The sequence below is a fragment of the Bos taurus genome, chromosome 14 (genome assembly GCF_002263795.3).
Source record: "Bos taurus isolate L1 Dominette 01449 registration number 42190680 breed Hereford chromosome 14, ARS-UCD2.0, whole genome shotgun sequence".
Classification (NCBI taxonomy): Eukaryota; Metazoa; Chordata; class Mammalia; order Artiodactyla; family Bovidae; genus Bos; species Bos taurus.
Window position 1 is genome coordinate 72380128 of NC_037341.1, and position 16813 is coordinate 72396940.

The 16813-nt window shown below is 40.8% G+C and overlaps 1 protein-coding gene across 7 annotated transcripts in view; it reads left to right on the forward strand.

The window, feature by feature from the left end:
- RUNX1T1 (RUNX1 partner transcriptional co-repressor 1) overlaps window positions 1-16813 on the forward strand; it is a 157463-nt gene that overhangs the window by 78833 nt on the left and 61817 nt on the right. For all 7 annotated transcript variants that reach the window (XM_025001690.2, XM_025001688.2, NM_001359988.1 and 4 more), the window contains 2 exons: window positions 12745-12882; window positions 14653-14894. In XM_025001690.2, coding sequence (XP_024857458.1) covers window positions 12745-12882; window positions 14653-14894 — 380 coding nt within the window. The remainder of the gene's footprint in view (window positions 1-12744; window positions 12883-14652; window positions 14895-16813) is intronic.

Genomic DNA, 16813 nt, shown 5'->3' on the forward strand with positions numbered 1-16813 from the left:
ACACTCATTCAGTAAACATTCAACTGGTTGCTGGTGTCAGGGGTTTCAAACTTCTTCAACTGGAGGTCTCTTTTTTCCCAAAAGAAATCTTCAGTTCAGTTCAGTTCAGTCGCTCAGTCGTGTCCGACTCTTTGTGACCCCATGAATCGCAGCACGCCAGGCCTCCCTGTCCATCACCAACTCCCAGAGTTCACTCAGACTCACATCCATCGAGTTAGTGATGCCATCCAGCCATCTCATCCTCTGTCGTCCCCTTCTCCTCCTGCCCCCAATCCATCCCAGCATGAGAGTCTTTTCCAATGAGTCAGCTCTTCGCATGAGGTGGCCAAAGTACTGGAGTTTCAGCTTCAGCATCATTCCCTCCAAAGAAATCCCAGGGCTGATCTCCTTCAGAATGGACTGGTTGGCTCTCCTTGTAGTCCAAGGGACTCTCAAGAGTCTTCTCCAACACCACAGTTCAAAAGCATCAATTCTTTGGCGCTCAGCTTTCTTCACAGTCCAACTCTCACATTGATACATGACCACTGGACAAACCATGGCCTTGACTAGACGGACCTTTGTTGGCAAAGTAATGTCTCTGCTTTTCAGTATGCTGTCTAGGTTGGTCATAACTTTCCTTCCAAGGAGTAAGCGTCTTTTAATTTCATGGCTGTAGTCACCATCTGCAGTGATTTTGGAGCCCAAAAAAATAAAGTCTGACAAGGAAATCTTAAAATATATTTATTTTTAAAACAGATTCATGTGGACCTATGCTGGTTAAGGTATCATAGTTAATCCCAAGCTGCTTGATAGCCTCTTGGTGACTCCAGGAAGTGGTATTATACTCTGAAGCAGAATCACTTGAGTAACAGTGATAACAGACATGGGAGATATGACATTTCTAAAGGGTTTATACATATAAGTAATGCCTGGAGTCTACCAGTATTCATAAGACCCACATTTCTTTCCATACTTTATGATATTAAAATTGTTTTTTCTAACTAGAACCACCATTTGGGTACTTACTAATGTTTATAGCACTTTCTCTTGATGGCCTGCATGTCATCTTTTTTGAAAAATGAGTGAACAGTTTTAGTCTGTTTGGGGCCTATTCCATTGAAGTGAATATGTGCTTTCAGCATGTCTCCTGCCTGCTGACTCTCCTGTACTCCCCTCTGGGTAGCCATAAAATGACTGGTAATATCTTTGCCTGCTTTGTCAGAAACTTGCTTTGCTTTCTTCCTAGCTTACGTTCTCTCCTCATTCATTCAGAAAACCTTTACCTGCTTTGCCTACTGTTTTAGACACTCTACTAAATTCTGTGGAAGCTGCTGCTGCTAAGTTGCTTCAGTCGTGTCTGACTCTGTGCGACCCCATAGATGGCAGCCCACCAGGCTCCCCCATCCCTGGGATTCTCCAGGCAAAACCACTGGAGTGGGTTGCCATTTCCTTCTCCAGTGCATGAGAGGAAAGGTGGAAGTAAAGTCACTCAGTTGTGTCCGACTCTTAGCGACCCCATGGACTACAGCCCACCAGGCTCCTCTGTCCATGGGATTCTCCAGGCAAGAATACTGGAGTGGGGTGCCATTGCCTTCTCTGGCTGTGGAAGCTGTAGGTAACAAAATCAGTCAGAATTTCTGCGTTTGTGAAGCTGACACTGTGACTAGGGAAACTTCAGAAACAGGATGAACGTATCAAGCAGGAGCTACTGAAGCACTCTAGAGGAAGGGCAAGGAGATGCATTGTCCCTGTAAGAGATGACCCAGAAATGTTTGAAGTATTTTACTAGAAATCGTGATTTAGTCATTCTTTTTTCATCTTGCATCCCACCTCATGCTCTTTCAATGCCTTGATGTCCTACTTCAGGTAGTCATCCCAGTTTCTGGACCAGCTGCTAACGCAGCTGCTAACCGGCTTGTTCCAGGACGAACTCGTGGCCTCGTTCTCCTGAACATAGTTACCCCATTGTTGACTGATTACCTGGACTGAGCATGATTTCTCCTCCTGCTTCCTCAAAGCTCACTTTACTTAGTCACTAGGTTTCAAACATTTTTTTCCTTTTAACCATCAGACAAGATCATAAGCTGGAGTTCAACCTATAAATCAAGGAAAGATCTGAATGGGACTGGGAGGTGTTTCGGATGAGACCAAAGGCTCTCCTTCCTTCCCCTAGTCCCCACACTTTAAGGCTACATGTCACCTCCATGGCCTCCTATTGCAGAGCTTTTGTTTCTTAGGGTAACATTTCAGAGCTGTTTCTTTGAGCCCTGCCTTGTCCTTCTGTGGTGACTGAAATACTCTGTAACTGAGCTTTCTAATATGGTAGCCATGCCACCATGGCTGTTGAACACTTGAATGTGACTAGTGTGACTGAGGAATTAAATTTTAAATTTTATTTACTTTTAATTAATTAAATTTTCAATGGCTACATGTGACTCAGTTCAGTTCAGTTCAGTTGCTCAGTTGTGTCTGATTCTTTGCGACCCCATGAATCACAGCACACCAGGCCTCCCTGTCCATCACCAACTCCCGGAGTTCACTCAGACTCAGGTCCATCGAGTCAGTGATGCCATCCAGTCATCTCATCCTCTGTCATCCCCTTCTCCTCCTGCCTTCAATCTTTCCCAGCATCAGGGTCTTTTCTAATGAGTCAGTTCTTCGCATCAGGTAGCCAAAGTATTGGAGTTTCAGCTTCAACATAGTCCTTCCAATAAACACCCAGGACTGATCTCCTTTAGGATGGACTGGTTAGATCTCCTTGGAGTCCAAGGGACTCTCAAGAGTCTTCTCCAACACCACAGTTCAAAAGCATCAATTCTTCGGCGCTCAGCCTTCTTTATAGTGACTAGTACGGTAGTTTCAGAAGGTGCAGTTCCAGTATAATGCTAACTCTAGATATAATATTTACTGAATGTTTCTTGTAGAAAATAGCAAGACAGATTCTTGTATAAAACTCCAGATCTTGTATGAAATAGCAGTAGTTGTAGATGATAGTGAACTCTGAGAACGCCTGGAGTAAGTTCTAGCTTGTAACCTCAAACAGATTATCTCCTCTTGTCCTCAGTTCCCTTTTAGAAGACGGGCAACTTTGTAGTACTTTTTCATAGTGAGATTTTAAAATAAGATTAAAGCATGCAGGGAATTTGGTGTAGTGCCTAATTACTTGATTTTAGTTGACTTATCCTAAGGGTTTTTGTGGGATTTTTTTTTTTCCCTTGTAAAAATAAAACATATTTATTGCATAACATTTAAATAAAAGAAAGATAACAGAAAGAAACTAAAACTAATCTATAATTCTACCATCCATAGACAAGAACAGAAAAACTTTGAAATACGATAAAAATTGGTTTGAGTTCATAATATATTTTGCCTTTTTTTTGAATATATATGTGTATGATACATGACTATACTGTTACTATTATTGTAAAAAAAAAAAAGGGAGCCTTTGGAGACTATGTCATGTGTATAAATTGCCTTACACATCTCCTTTTCTAATATAAAGGCTTTAGGAAATATATTGTGATTACTGAAAGATATTTTAAAACTGGTAAACTCAGTAATCCAATTCAAAGATTTATCTTTCGTTACTTAATGTTTTCAGAGTGTAGATACTCTTTTTAGGACTTTTTAAGGATGGATAAAAGGTGTAGAAGATTGTATCTTAAATTTGTCATGTTTCTTGAAAGTTCTAGTATTTCAAAGTTGTGACTAAAGGCATGCCTTATTCTTACCTGAAAACTGGGTTCCCCTCTTGGTGGGTATTGCAAAAGATACAACCAGGAGAAGGAAGGATTTATTACTTGCAGCAAGTAAGGAGAACACTAGCGATCTTTTCCAAAGCAGTGTCTCCCCGAATAGCAAAATTGGGGGAATTTTAAGCTACATGCATATTCATGAAGGACTGGAACAGAGAAGAATTCAACATTAAGGAACTTCCCTGATGGTCCAGTGGTTAAGAACCCGCTTTTCAATGCAGGGGATATGGGTTTGATCCCTGCTTAGGGAGCTGAGATCCCACATGCTGTGCTGCAATGACTGCGTCTGGAGCTAGAGAGAAGCCTGCGCTCCGCAGTGAAGAGCCAGGGTGGTACAACGAAGACCCACTGCGGCCAAATAAGTAAAGGAATATTTTTAAAAACTCAGCATAGACTTGGGGCAGAGGTTGACAGAATCCAAGCTTTAATTGACTGAAGTCACGAGGGTCAGAATCATCTTTCCTTAGGTTCGGGTGTCTTAAACTGTAGCTACCATCCTTACCAGGATGGAAGTCTTAGTTCCCGTAGAATAACTCCGAGATGTGTATCACATGGTTATGTGTATCCCTTGAGGAACAGCTGGGACTCTGATTTATTGCTGAACTGTCGCTTCTTGACTGCTTTTCCTCTGTTCTGCATTTCTTTGTTCCCTGAAGATCATTTACCACTGAGACCTGTTCAGGGACAAACATCATGTCTAGGCTTAGGTCACAAAAGGGCTTAGGCCTAAAATGGCTTCTCTTATGTCAAAAAGCTACATCTGGTTCTTTTCCTCTGAGGACACCCTATCCCATCTGCCTGCATCATGGCCTTATAGCAATATATATTCATTTACAATATTTATTGAGCACCTTTTATGTGTCAAGCACTGTGGCTATAAAAACAAATAATATGTCATCATAATTTCCTTTAAATAAACTACAGTTTAGTGGAAGAGACTGACCGTGGTTCTAAATAAAATGCAATCAGTGCCATAAGATGATCTAGAGAGTGAAATATGGAAATATAGGGTAGTTTTTGGGACAGCCCAGGATAGGAGAGTTGTGCTGGGGCATCCCAAGTGACAAAGAGGTAAAGAACTCATTTGCCTGCGCAGATGTAAGAGATGTGGGTTCGATTCCTGGGCCAGGAAGATCCCATGGCTGAGGGCATGACAACGCACTCCAGAACTCTTGCCTGGAGAATCCCATGGACAGAGGAGCCTGGTGGGCTACAGTCCATGGGGTCGCATGGAGTCGGACATGACTGAAGTGACTTAGCACGCACTAGCTGAGGTGAGACCCAGATGGAGTTTTAAAGGAGTGGTGGACTTAAGCAGACAGTGGTGGAGTGAAGAGTATGTCAGGTAAGGGATGCGGTGCAGTGGAACCCTGTGTGACCCAGGGGCTTTCAGAGGCCGTAGTAATTCAGGAAAGAGTTCAGAGGTGGCTGGGGGGACATGGGAGCCAGATAAGTCACAAAGCTCTGTCTTTCTGCATCCTAGTAAGACACAAGGACTTTATGCTTAACATTATAAAAGGTCTTTGGATGTGATTTGGAGAATGGATCAGAGATGAACTGTCAGATCAGAAAGTCCATTCAATGGAGTGTCGCTTAGGCAAGGTGAGAGGATAGTTTTATAAAGGTTTGAATTCAGCCTCTTGAAGTGAGTAGCATTCTAGATATTTGGTTCTAGGACTGGAAGGGATATTAGTGCTAGAGTTACATGTACAAGTCATCCACATAATGGCCATGGTGTGACTATCACAGCACCAATGAAGTCACTAAGGAAAAGGTATAGAGTGAAAGTTTGAAGAGGAACACTGTGGGGAAATAGAGTAGTTATCATAGGGATGTCAAAGAGTGAACTTTTAAAAGAGACTGAGAAAGAACATGCAGGGAGGCCTGAGAAAAATGAGGAGAATGTTAGAATAATGGAGTCCAGAGGACAGTATGTTTCGTGAAGAAGGAAGTGGTGTACAGTATCAGCTGATACAAAGATGCCAGATAAATGGTACAGGTGTTTCTTGGATTAATAAGAGACAATTTAGAAGTTTCAGTAGGAGGAGAATACATTGATGCTATAGTCCAGGGTTATTTTACTCAGGATTCTTTGGTTGCAAGTAAAAAGTCAGCTCAAATTAAGATTTAGGTAAAGGAGGGGCTGATTGACTAGGAATGTTTGGAAGATCCAAATTATAGGAATTTTAGAGATGCAGCTAGAATCCAGTAGAATGAGCACATTTCCTGTGAGGCACCATCAGGATAATCTCTTGTCATTTCTTGGTCTCTTCCCGCCTGCTGCCTTCTTTTCCAACACACACCTGCTTTCTGGACATGAAAGGCAGCAGACTGTGTGATTTTCGCCTCTGGATTGGAGTTATTTTCTTTCCTGAGATGGCCCATCTCAGACTAAGTGCTGTGCCTGGGCCAGCCGCTGGTAGCTGGGGTATGAAGTCATCAAAGAACATGGTGACTCCCAAGGTAGCTATGAGATTAGAGGGCGTGCCACGTCCCTGTGCTGGGAGGGAAACTTTCTAGGCAGGGGTCTTATAGGTGTCTACTCCAAGTACATGTAAGGAGGAAAAGGAAATAAGGAAAGTGAGTGTAGATGACGCTTTCAAGAACCTGAGCTTTGAAAATGAGTGTTTTGATGATAGTTTAAACAGAGGAATTTGGACATTTGTACAGTTATTTTGTGACCAAATCATTGACAGAGATTTAGTAATGAGAATTGAAAATCGTATTTAAAAACAAGAGCTAGATATTTAATATTTCTGGGAAAAGATTTCTGTTCAGGCAGAGTCTTGTGGACATAGAAGTTTATGTAAACAGAGGAAGTCTGGTGGTCACTTTATTGTCAATACATTTTCTCTGAGTAGTCTCTTTTTTGTTTGAGATTATCATGAGCCACATGTGGAGAAAGAAATTGGAGAATATTAGAGTTTTCAAAAGATCCTTGAGGTCATGTATTCCAAGATGCTGAATTTTATAAATAAGAAAAGTAAACTCCAAAGAAGTGAAAGAATCACTTTCAGACAGAAGAAAAAGGGGTATTTTCTGCTTTGGCTTCTCTTTGATGGGTTAGGAAGTCTTTCTTAGAACCTTTTCTATAGGCCTCCCTTCATGACCCATTGTCCATAATTGGAGCACAGCTCTCACTTCTGAAACCTGTTGCTGATAAGGGGAATGTGATAACCTGAGTAATATAAAACAAGCAGAATCTGCCCCTAAGAATTGTGTATCTGAACAAAATTGGGGCTCTTCCGCGGGGAAGACCGGGATAAGGGCTGATGAGAAGGAACTCAGCACTATCTGTGACATAAGGTAAGCTAAAGAGCTTATATTTTATTCTGCGGTCAGTGGGACATTCCCAATGGATTTAAACTAGATAATAGGTCAGATCAGATTTGAATATCAGAAATAAATATCTTCACATAACACATGGTAAGACATGAGGTAACAGGTCATCCTTACACTTTGTCTACGTAAGGTGGTGGCACAGTTGAACTGAATTTTGGATTTTTGTAATCTTTACTTATTACCTGCATTCCATTTTCTCATGTATTTATATGCTGTTGATGATTCTGTGTTTGTCTTTTGCCATGGAATTAGGGTTGTTGTCTTTAAACTGGCCATAATATAGGGACTGGGTTTGTAAAAGTTATGAATTAACATTCCTTCTTGTGAAAGCTATGCGTGCATGCTAAGTAGCTTCAATTGTGTCTGACTCTTTGCGACCCTATGGACCAAAGTCCACCAGACTCCTCTGTCCACGGAATTCTTCAGGCTGGCGTAGGTTCCCTTACCCTTCCTAGGGGATCTTCCCTACCCAGGGATTGATCCTGCCTCTCTTATGTCTCCTGCATTGAAAGGCAAGTTCTTTATCCTTAGCGCCACCTGAGTAGTGATGAAAGCCATGGTTGTGTTTATTTTTTAAACGTCTTCCTAAGGAGGCACTTAAATTGCTATCAAGTTGCTTACTGTACTTCCCTGTTAGTTCAGATGGTAAAGAATCTGTCTGCAATGTAGGAGAACTGGCTTCGATCCCTGGGTGGTGAAGATCCCTTGGAGAAGGAAGTGGCAACCCACTCCAGTATTCTTGCCTGGAGAATCCCATGGACGGAGGAGCCTGGCGGGCTACAGTCCACAGAGTCAGACACGACTGAGCGACTAACACTTCACTGCTTACTGTCAGTATTATCACTGGTTGGGGTGTTTGAGTGTATAATACAGAGTCACATATACAGATGTTGTACAGATAGGCTATAATAAATGCTAAGAGAGATGTAGAGGAAGCCTGATACTGTTGATATGTAGGGCAGCTGGGGAAAGCTTTAAGAGGATGTGGAATCCATAATGAGCAGTAAGTAATGTACAAGATGGGACATGTTCTAGATAAAGGAAACAAAAGCTCTATAAAGAAAGGCAGAAAAGTCAAGGAGTAATGTCAAGGTGCCCTACATAGGCAGAGCATACAATTGGGAAAAGGCATTGGAAATAAAGCCATAAATGGATCATGGAGAGGAAGGCCAAAGAGAAGACGCTCACACAAGTTGGTGCCTGATACGAGTAGGCACTGTGGTGGGGTCCTGTCGCAGCAGAGGATCGCATCCCCGTTCTTAAGAGGGACTGAAAAGGAAACAGAAAGTGGAAGTGAAAGTCGCTCAGTCATGTCCAACTCTTTGCAACCCCTTGGACTATACAGTCGATGGAATTCTCCAGGCCAGGATACTGGATGGGTAGCCATTCCCTTCTCCAGGGGATCTTCCCATCCCAGGGATCAAACCCAGGTCTCCCGCATTGCAGGTGGATTCTTTTCCAGCTGAGCCGCCAGGGAAGAGTAACTCACTCAGAGTAACTCACTTGCCTGAAGGCTCACTGCTAATGGTCGAGAGTCTACATTTGCAACCACGTCTGTCTTAACTTGGAAGTTCTGTTATCGCTGTTAATAAATATCCTTCCCACTGTATAATTGCATCCGGCTGAAATGTTAGCATTTGACTTTTATTCTTAAGCATTGTTGAAGGGTTCTGAGCAGGAATGAGTGTTGCCAGAGGTGTTTATCAAGGAAATGAGGTGTTGGTGTTGTAGAGGCTGGAACGGCTACCTTTCGAGTCTGCAGACAATTGCTTGTAACATCTCACACCCAGTCCACTGGAAGCACTAAATGGCTCCATTGTCAGAACCGTATTTGGTACATTTTCCAGAGAAATAAAAATTAAACTCTGTGCCAGCTTTTTCCTCCTGCCTTTCCATTTAGTAGTACCTTGGTCTTTGGTTCCACTTGGGCTTAATCCTCTTTGGTGCGTGCCTTGTAGCTTTCTTAACTAATACCCAGATAAGACTAACTCTGAACTAACTACTAATTGACCGAAAAGTTCCTCGGTCCATAACACCTGTGAAACAGATATTTCTTCTTTTAAAACTGACGTGATGAACTCTGATAGAAAATGTTATACCACTCATTATACCAATACTGAACTCTTTTACACCAATCATCTCTAGAGTGGTATGTAAACAAGGGGAATGTAGAATGCCTGTTCTTCATACTTGAAAAACACATCTGGAACTATTTGAACTAACTAAAAGCAAAATAAGTGCCATGGCGGATTATGCCATACCTTTTCACATAAAATAACAACAACAAAAAAGGAAATGGAAAACATACCACTTCTAGAGGGCCCTGACATTGAACTGGGTATTGAAATGCTATCAGTAATGTATTTATATATACCACATTTCCTTCCATGCATCAGGCATCTTTGGTACATATGTGCTGGATATTTGCCATGTGAGTTGAAAACTCACCATATAGGGAAGATGTTGTTTAGAAATGGTGTGAATCATTAAGGTAGGTGATTCTTTTATAAAATACATAATTTACTGATCTGATAACTTTTTTCTTTCTTTCTCTTTGGGTTTATCATTTTGTGTCAATAAATGTCAGCTTTCCCCCACAGCAACTAAAAATAGAAATTACATACAAGAACAATATAATTTTCATAGACTTAGAAAACTGCTTAAGAAATATTATAGCTTAATATTGGTTTTACTATATCCTCTAATTTGAAATGGAATCAAATACTTCTATGATTGAATCATAGCTCTTTTACTGTTTGCTATAGAAATTTCAAGAATATATATTTCAGAATGTTTTTTTAAAAAATAATCCAAAGCAAATGCAACAGAACTCAGCATAGTTAAAACACATTTTCTGAGTTTACTTGCATCTCTCTGCTCCAGAGGGTTTTTGTGTGTGTATGTATGGCTTAGGCCTGGCTGGTTATTTCACCATCTATCTCAATTCTGGATTGACTGCAGTGAACAGCACAGAATGAGTTACATATGGTCCCACTTTGTCAAAGTTTGTAGGACCTCTGGGTTGGAACTCCTTTTCATCAGAGTGAAACTAACCATCACAGAAATGTGGCCGATGTCAAAATCCTAAATACACATACACATGTACATACATTCTGGTGAAAGTGTGTATATTACTGTTAGAAGTGGTGTGTTTGGCTCTTCACTGGCTTAGTGCTTATTGCTCCTAAAATGATGACATTTCAGAAATTAAAAAAAAAAGAGTTGTTCATCTACCTTTTATAATAATTACTGCTGTCATTATGGTTAAATTCTGCATAGGAATCATGTTACATAAGTGGACCAAGACAGGTATTCGAAAGGCGTTCAGATTAAAATTGCGAATGTATCAAAAGTCTTCTAAAACTGGGCAGAAGACAAACGCAAGTTTTATCTTAAAAGAGTCTGAAGAGGAAACCCATTGTCAGCTTGATAGTTCATCATCCCCTTTTTTCTTAGCGCGGGCTGTTGAAGAAAGAGTAGTAAAAAGTGGGTGTAGGATATATCCTCAAGTTTAGATCTTGCTCAGGAATTGCATCAAGGTGAGGCAGGGCCCGTGTCTGCCAAGGCTCAGCCTTTCCGGGTGCTGAAGCTGTCCCCTGTGACTTCCTCCCAAGGCTCTGCCTGGAGGGATGCTGAAGCTGTCCACTGTAACCTCGGGCCCCTTTCTCCCTGCCTTTTCATTGTGTTCCCTCTTTCTCGTCTTCCCTTCTCTTGCTTGCTATGTTTATTTATTTATTTTCTGTTATTCCCACTTCCCCTCCCCCCCTTCCTTTCTCTGTGCCACCACGTGCTTCAAATCTGTGGGTCTGGACTGCCTTCGCTAACAGCTCTGTGTGAGTGTTAGCAGAATGCAAACCAGATGGACCAGCAGTTCCCACTGTTATCTCCCAGCCGACTCTGGCAAGCCTGCCTTTATCCTTCCTTCCTTGGCAAGAGAGAAATATTTGCCTTTATTTAGGGAGACTTGTATTCGCTGCTGTACCTCTTCCCTAAGCTGCAGCATAAGTGGAAAGCTATTTATTCCCTTGTTGCTGAGGTTGGTTGAGGTGAGTAGACTGTGCAATGAATTTAACTATCAAAGAAGTAGTTTTGAGCCTGCCTAACTTCTACTTTTCTCTAGAATAAGGTATTCACTGGCACTGGTTGTAAGACGCTCTGGAATAGCATATGAGGACAAGTTTTTAATAATAAGATAAAGGTAGAGGTGCTCTCCATGTATTTCACCATCATTCCACTCGGAACACTTATTCACTATAGGGAATAGTCATTGTTATTCAGCCAGCAGTAGAGACGAAGAAATAGAGATCCTGGTACTTACTGTTCACTGATTCATCTTTCAAAATACTCTTTATTAGAATGGTGATTACTTTGATTCTTTTATTACACCTTCCCTTATGTGGTATCTGTGCTATTTCAGCTTTCAAATGTTATGTTCTGTTGCATCCCAAGTCTTAACAAAATTGCTTTGAATAAAGGTGAGGTCGATTTGGAATTGTCATAGTAATAATTTGAGCTTTTCATTTTAATAATTGACAAGTAATTTTGAGAGTTTTTCACTATGGTGATCATATTGATGTTTTAAGAGACCCATTCTTATGAATAGTCTATATTATTTTACTTTTCAAAAAGTCTAATTGGTAGATATCTGTGCCTCAGGCTGCAAGAGGCACTTCAGAAACATTTTTGGGGGTATGTGTGCATGTGTACACATATTTGGTAGAAAATTGCATCTTAAAAAAAAAGCAAACACCCTTTTTTTTTTTTTTTTACTGGAGATCTGTTTCTCTGAGTAGATTAGATTGAGAAGTTTAAAATTGCAAGAGAAAAATACACTTAGTATAAAAGTTCTGAAGTACCTTATTGGGTAGTCAGGGAATTTCTCCCTGTCACATACTCATAAAAAAATATTAGGAGGGTCTTTAGTTCTTTTGAGTTCTCAGTTTGCTATTTTTCCATTCTTACTCTGCCAGAGATTGTTGGTTGAAGTATTGGTTACATATTTTTTAAATGGTGGATCATAAACTCATAAATTCTAAGTCAATAATAACTTCATTGTGTGACATTTATGTAGTGGTGATTTTTCAAACAGGGCAGAAAAAAAAAAATGAAGTGAGAGGTTATGACCAGGAGACATAGCCTGCTTCATCTATTAGACTGGAAAACTAAGCATGGAAAGGGGATGGCAAGTATTACAGAAAGAGCTATCGCAGAACATCAGCGTCTAACAGGATCCCACCTGCATAACAGAGCCTCAGATTTGTGTACTTTCTGAGCTGCCTGAGGGCTTCATTACCGGCCCACTTCCTCATCTATTTTTTACATCTTGCTATGTTGGCTTCAGCTTCAAGTGAAGTTGTGCTGTTGCATATAACACTACCAAAGGTAGCATCTGCCCAAGCCAGAAATAACAATAGGATGTAAAATTACCCAGTTAGAAATGAGGTCCTGCCATCTGTGCTACACCTTCTTCAGATGGGGTTTGCATGATAAAGTCTTGATTTAAGCCTCAGTAGATAGACCTATTTTATTGACAGAAGATGCTAGGTTTCTTCTGTTACCTTGCTTGTAAAAAAAGATGAGCCCCACTGATAAAACCGAGGTGCTAAAAAAAAGAAAACCCCGAGGTGCTTAAAGAGTCAAATAACATGATCGTGGTGGCGTCCTCCAGATCGTACCGAGAAGCACTCCACGATGCCAGACTCACCTGTGGATGTGAAGACCCCATCCAGGCTGACTCCTCCCACCATGCCACCTCCCCCAACAACTCAAGGGGCTCCCAGAACGAGTTCATTTACACCAACGACGTGTAAGTAGACGTTTCTGCGTTTTCTGTTTTCAAGTTCAAATTAATCTTGTTTTCTGCAAATAAAAATCAAGGGACAAGAAGATCCAGCATAATGTCTTATGCATAAATTAAGATCCCATTTTAGCTTGCTCCTTTTGACTTGGAACATGTTACTAGGCTGCAATTATTTCCAGGTTCCTTCTGATCTTCTAATACCACTTTCTTCCATTATTTACAAATAATGTTAAAATCTACATTCTTAAGTTAAAAGGGGGATTGTTTTATGCAACCAAAGCATGCAGAAACCTTTTTGAAATAAGGAGCATCTTTCTTGTGTTGAACCTGTCAGACATTTATTAAACGTTTATTCCATTTCAGCTTGGCTCAGGACTTGTGTTCTGAACCAGTGGAGTGTACGGCGTTTTGTGTCAGTCTTGGAAAGGACAGACCATTCTGACAGAATACCAACTTCCCTTTCATTCCTGTATGTTTTAGTAGGGATGAGCTTTGTTTTCATCGATCTGAAAATCCTGGTCAAACTATCATCAAAGATTTGTGAAACTAATATTTACAGACCATGCGCCCTGAAATCTATATGTGAATGAAAAATAACTAATAAGCAAAAATAGATCTGTGGGTGTATAAGGAATCAGCAAAAGAGATATCCAGGCTGTTTATGAACGATTGCACTGCCATTTAAAAGGCCTTTCCAAACATGTAAGGAGCAGGGGGCTGCAACATTGCCAAGTTGTAACCCTGTCAGCTTGCATTTGGTTTGTTTTTACCCAGACTCACAGTGATAGGCGTATGCCTGCTGTGAGAGGGCCTAGTGAGATATCATTTCTTGACAGGTAGCTCTGGTCCTCACTTGGGACAAGATCATTTTATTTTCTTGAAACTTCTAAGAATGATAAGGTACTTAAAACATCTTCAAACTATCAATGGAGGTCATTTATCAAAATTATATTTCAAAGATGGGTTTGATAAAGATCTACCATGATAAAGTCAATAGTTTCTTTGGTGAGAAATGTGTAAATTTTTCTACCCTAGTTCTTACAGATTATTACCTTGATGTTCAAGTAAATTTTATCGAGTGAGTTCACCGAGTTACCGCCTATTCATGCTATTAGTTGGATTGAGATGTCCCTTTTGGTTTCTAGAAATAACTTCAATAATTACCATATCCATTTTGGCTTCTTACATAAAATTTGTGTTTTCCTTAAAGAAGTGGTTAAGAAATATGAGGGGGAGAAAATAGCCTTCTAATTGGGTGGTATAAGGTTAAAACTTGAAAGTACTCTTTCTATAAACACAGCTGTCAGTTGTGTGTACAAAACATGATTAAAAATGTCCAGTGATAAATTTAGTCTCCACCAAATGTACACTTTCTCTCGGGGAGCCGTTTAGAAAGGAATAGTTCTGTTACATTGATGTAAGCCTGTGACAAGAAGCTGACATCCAAAATGCTGTTTGTTCTGTGTTTGAAGCGTTTCAGGTGGCTGGCATATGCGTGCTTGGGAGGCAGGGCTGGCCCTGCGCCCCAGCCAGCCGCCATTGATTACCAGCTTCTGTGCAGACTGTCTTCCGGCAGGGCGAGGGGTCCACCCCTGGAGTCACGGAGCACCCGAGCCCCTGGCCACCCTGTGACGTCAAAGCATCTCACCAAACACCCCGCAGCTTTGAAATGGCTCAAGGTCCCCAGATTGGAAGGGAAGGACCCTTAGTTGTGATTTTCTTGTTGACCTGTTTTATTCGTTTTCTCCTTCTTTCTGATTTTGCGCCCTTCGACAGTAACCAATGGCTCGAGCCATTCGCCCACTGCCTTGAATGGCGCTCCGTCGCCGCCCAACGGCTTCAGCAACGGGCCTTCCTCCTCTTCCTCCTCGTCTCTGGCTAATCAACAGCTGCCCCCAGCCTGCGGCGCCAGGCAGCTCAGCAAGCTGAAACGGTTCCTCACTACCTTGCAGCAGTTTGGCAATGACATTTCGCCAGAGATAGGAGAGCGAGTCCGCACCCTCGTCCTAGGCCTGGTGGTAAGCCAACGGAACGCGGCCCAACCTGGGGGAAGCGGGAGGGTGGGGAGACTCCAAGCACAGGTTGCGTTCTCGCAGCCCTTTTGTTTCCACACCGGGTATTGCGTGCAAGTCTAATTCTGTAGGAACAAGGGTTTCAGGTCTGCATTACGTATTGACCCCCAGCGTGATTTCTTTTACCGTTTGGCTGTGGTTATACAGATTTATCGTTATCTTGGCCGTAATTGTGTATGTGCATAAAATTTAATAGGTATATCCTCCTGGCGTGGTTAAGGTACTTCTACAATGGCAAAATACTTTTGTTATGTTAGTGGTTTGCTTAATGTAATGGGGTGCCTATTTTAACTTCGTTGCTTTGGGGAATTTTTATTAGCAGCTTAGATGAGCAAGAATTTATAACAAGTAACACGTTATTCTTTTATGTTTTCATTTTTAAGACTAGTAACAGTAAATTTTGTGTGTGTGTCGGGGGCGGGGGGGAATGCATGTAGCATAACATTTACCATTTTAACCATTTCTGGGTGTGCAGTTCAGTGGCATTAAGTACATCCGCATTGTGGTATAACCATCACTACTGTGCATTTCCAGAACTTTCTCATCACCCCAAACTGAAATTGTACATATAAAACAATAATACCCCGATTTCTTCATCCCTTAACCCTTTGTAACCATTCTTTTTTTTTGTTGTTGTTACAGGTAGAATTACATAAACCATTAGTTTGAGAATAGAAGTGTTGATTTGGGCACATTATACTACAGTGTGTCCATTGTCACACTGGAAATTGGAACATATTTCTTTTTTTATTTTGCATTCTAAATCACTTTTACATGTCCTGTGATTTTCTTTATAAATAAGAATTTTCATTTAGGATGATGATTTCATTTGTTTTATTACATAGACTTATCATGGGCCAACCCATACCAGTGTGTTTTACAAAAGAAGTTCTAAAAGTCTGGGTGAGCGGCTACTGCAGTAGACTTGCTTCAGATCATGGTATCTCACATTTGACAGAGATGTTACAATTCAATTTTTAACCCTTACCTCCCTCTCCTTCACACTTTAAAAACAAGCAGCTTTCACATATTCCAGAATCCATCAGCAGCACCTTGTATTCCTCTGTGACAGGAAGGCAGTTTTGACATAAGTGTGTCAGCATAGGCACTTACTTTTGTCAGTATTTACCTTTTCCTTTTTATTTATTCTTGAGTTTTGTACAAAGTCTTTTTGACACATAAGTAACTTACATCGTAGAACCACAAAGTAAATCCAAAAACAGTAATTGTGTTGTCGTGTTTGTTACTAGTTAAAAAAAAAAATGTCTTTTTGAAAACTGCTTTTTAAATCTGATAGGTTCTTTAACCATGCTTTCTGTAACTTGAAATATATAAAAATTTGATAGCTTTAAGTAGCTTTCTTCCCACTTATTAAGTGCAATGCTTTTGAGGGTAGTACTTAAGATATTTATCTTTTTGGAGATAAGTTAGAGAAAGACATTAATAATGCTAGGCAGGCAGTGAACATTTGTCAAATGATGAATGAACAGAGAATGAATTTTGCTTTGAGCATTTGACTGCAGGCTTTGACACATCATTTTATTTATATACATTTTACATGTGGGGAAACTGAGGTTTATAGAAGAAAACTATTCTAGGCCACCCAATTGGTAGTGACTGACAGCCCTATGATTTGAACTCAGGTAGTAATCATAATGAATCAGATGCTGTTATTTAGATGGAGTTAAGAAAAGTGTTATTGGAGAAGGCAATGGCACTCCACTCCAGTACTCTTGCCTGGAAAATCCCATGGACGGAGGAGCCTGGTGGGCTGCAGTCCATGGGGTCTCAAAGAGTCAGACACGACTGAACGACTTCACTTTCACTTCTCATTTTCATGCACTGGAGAAGGAAATGGCAACCCA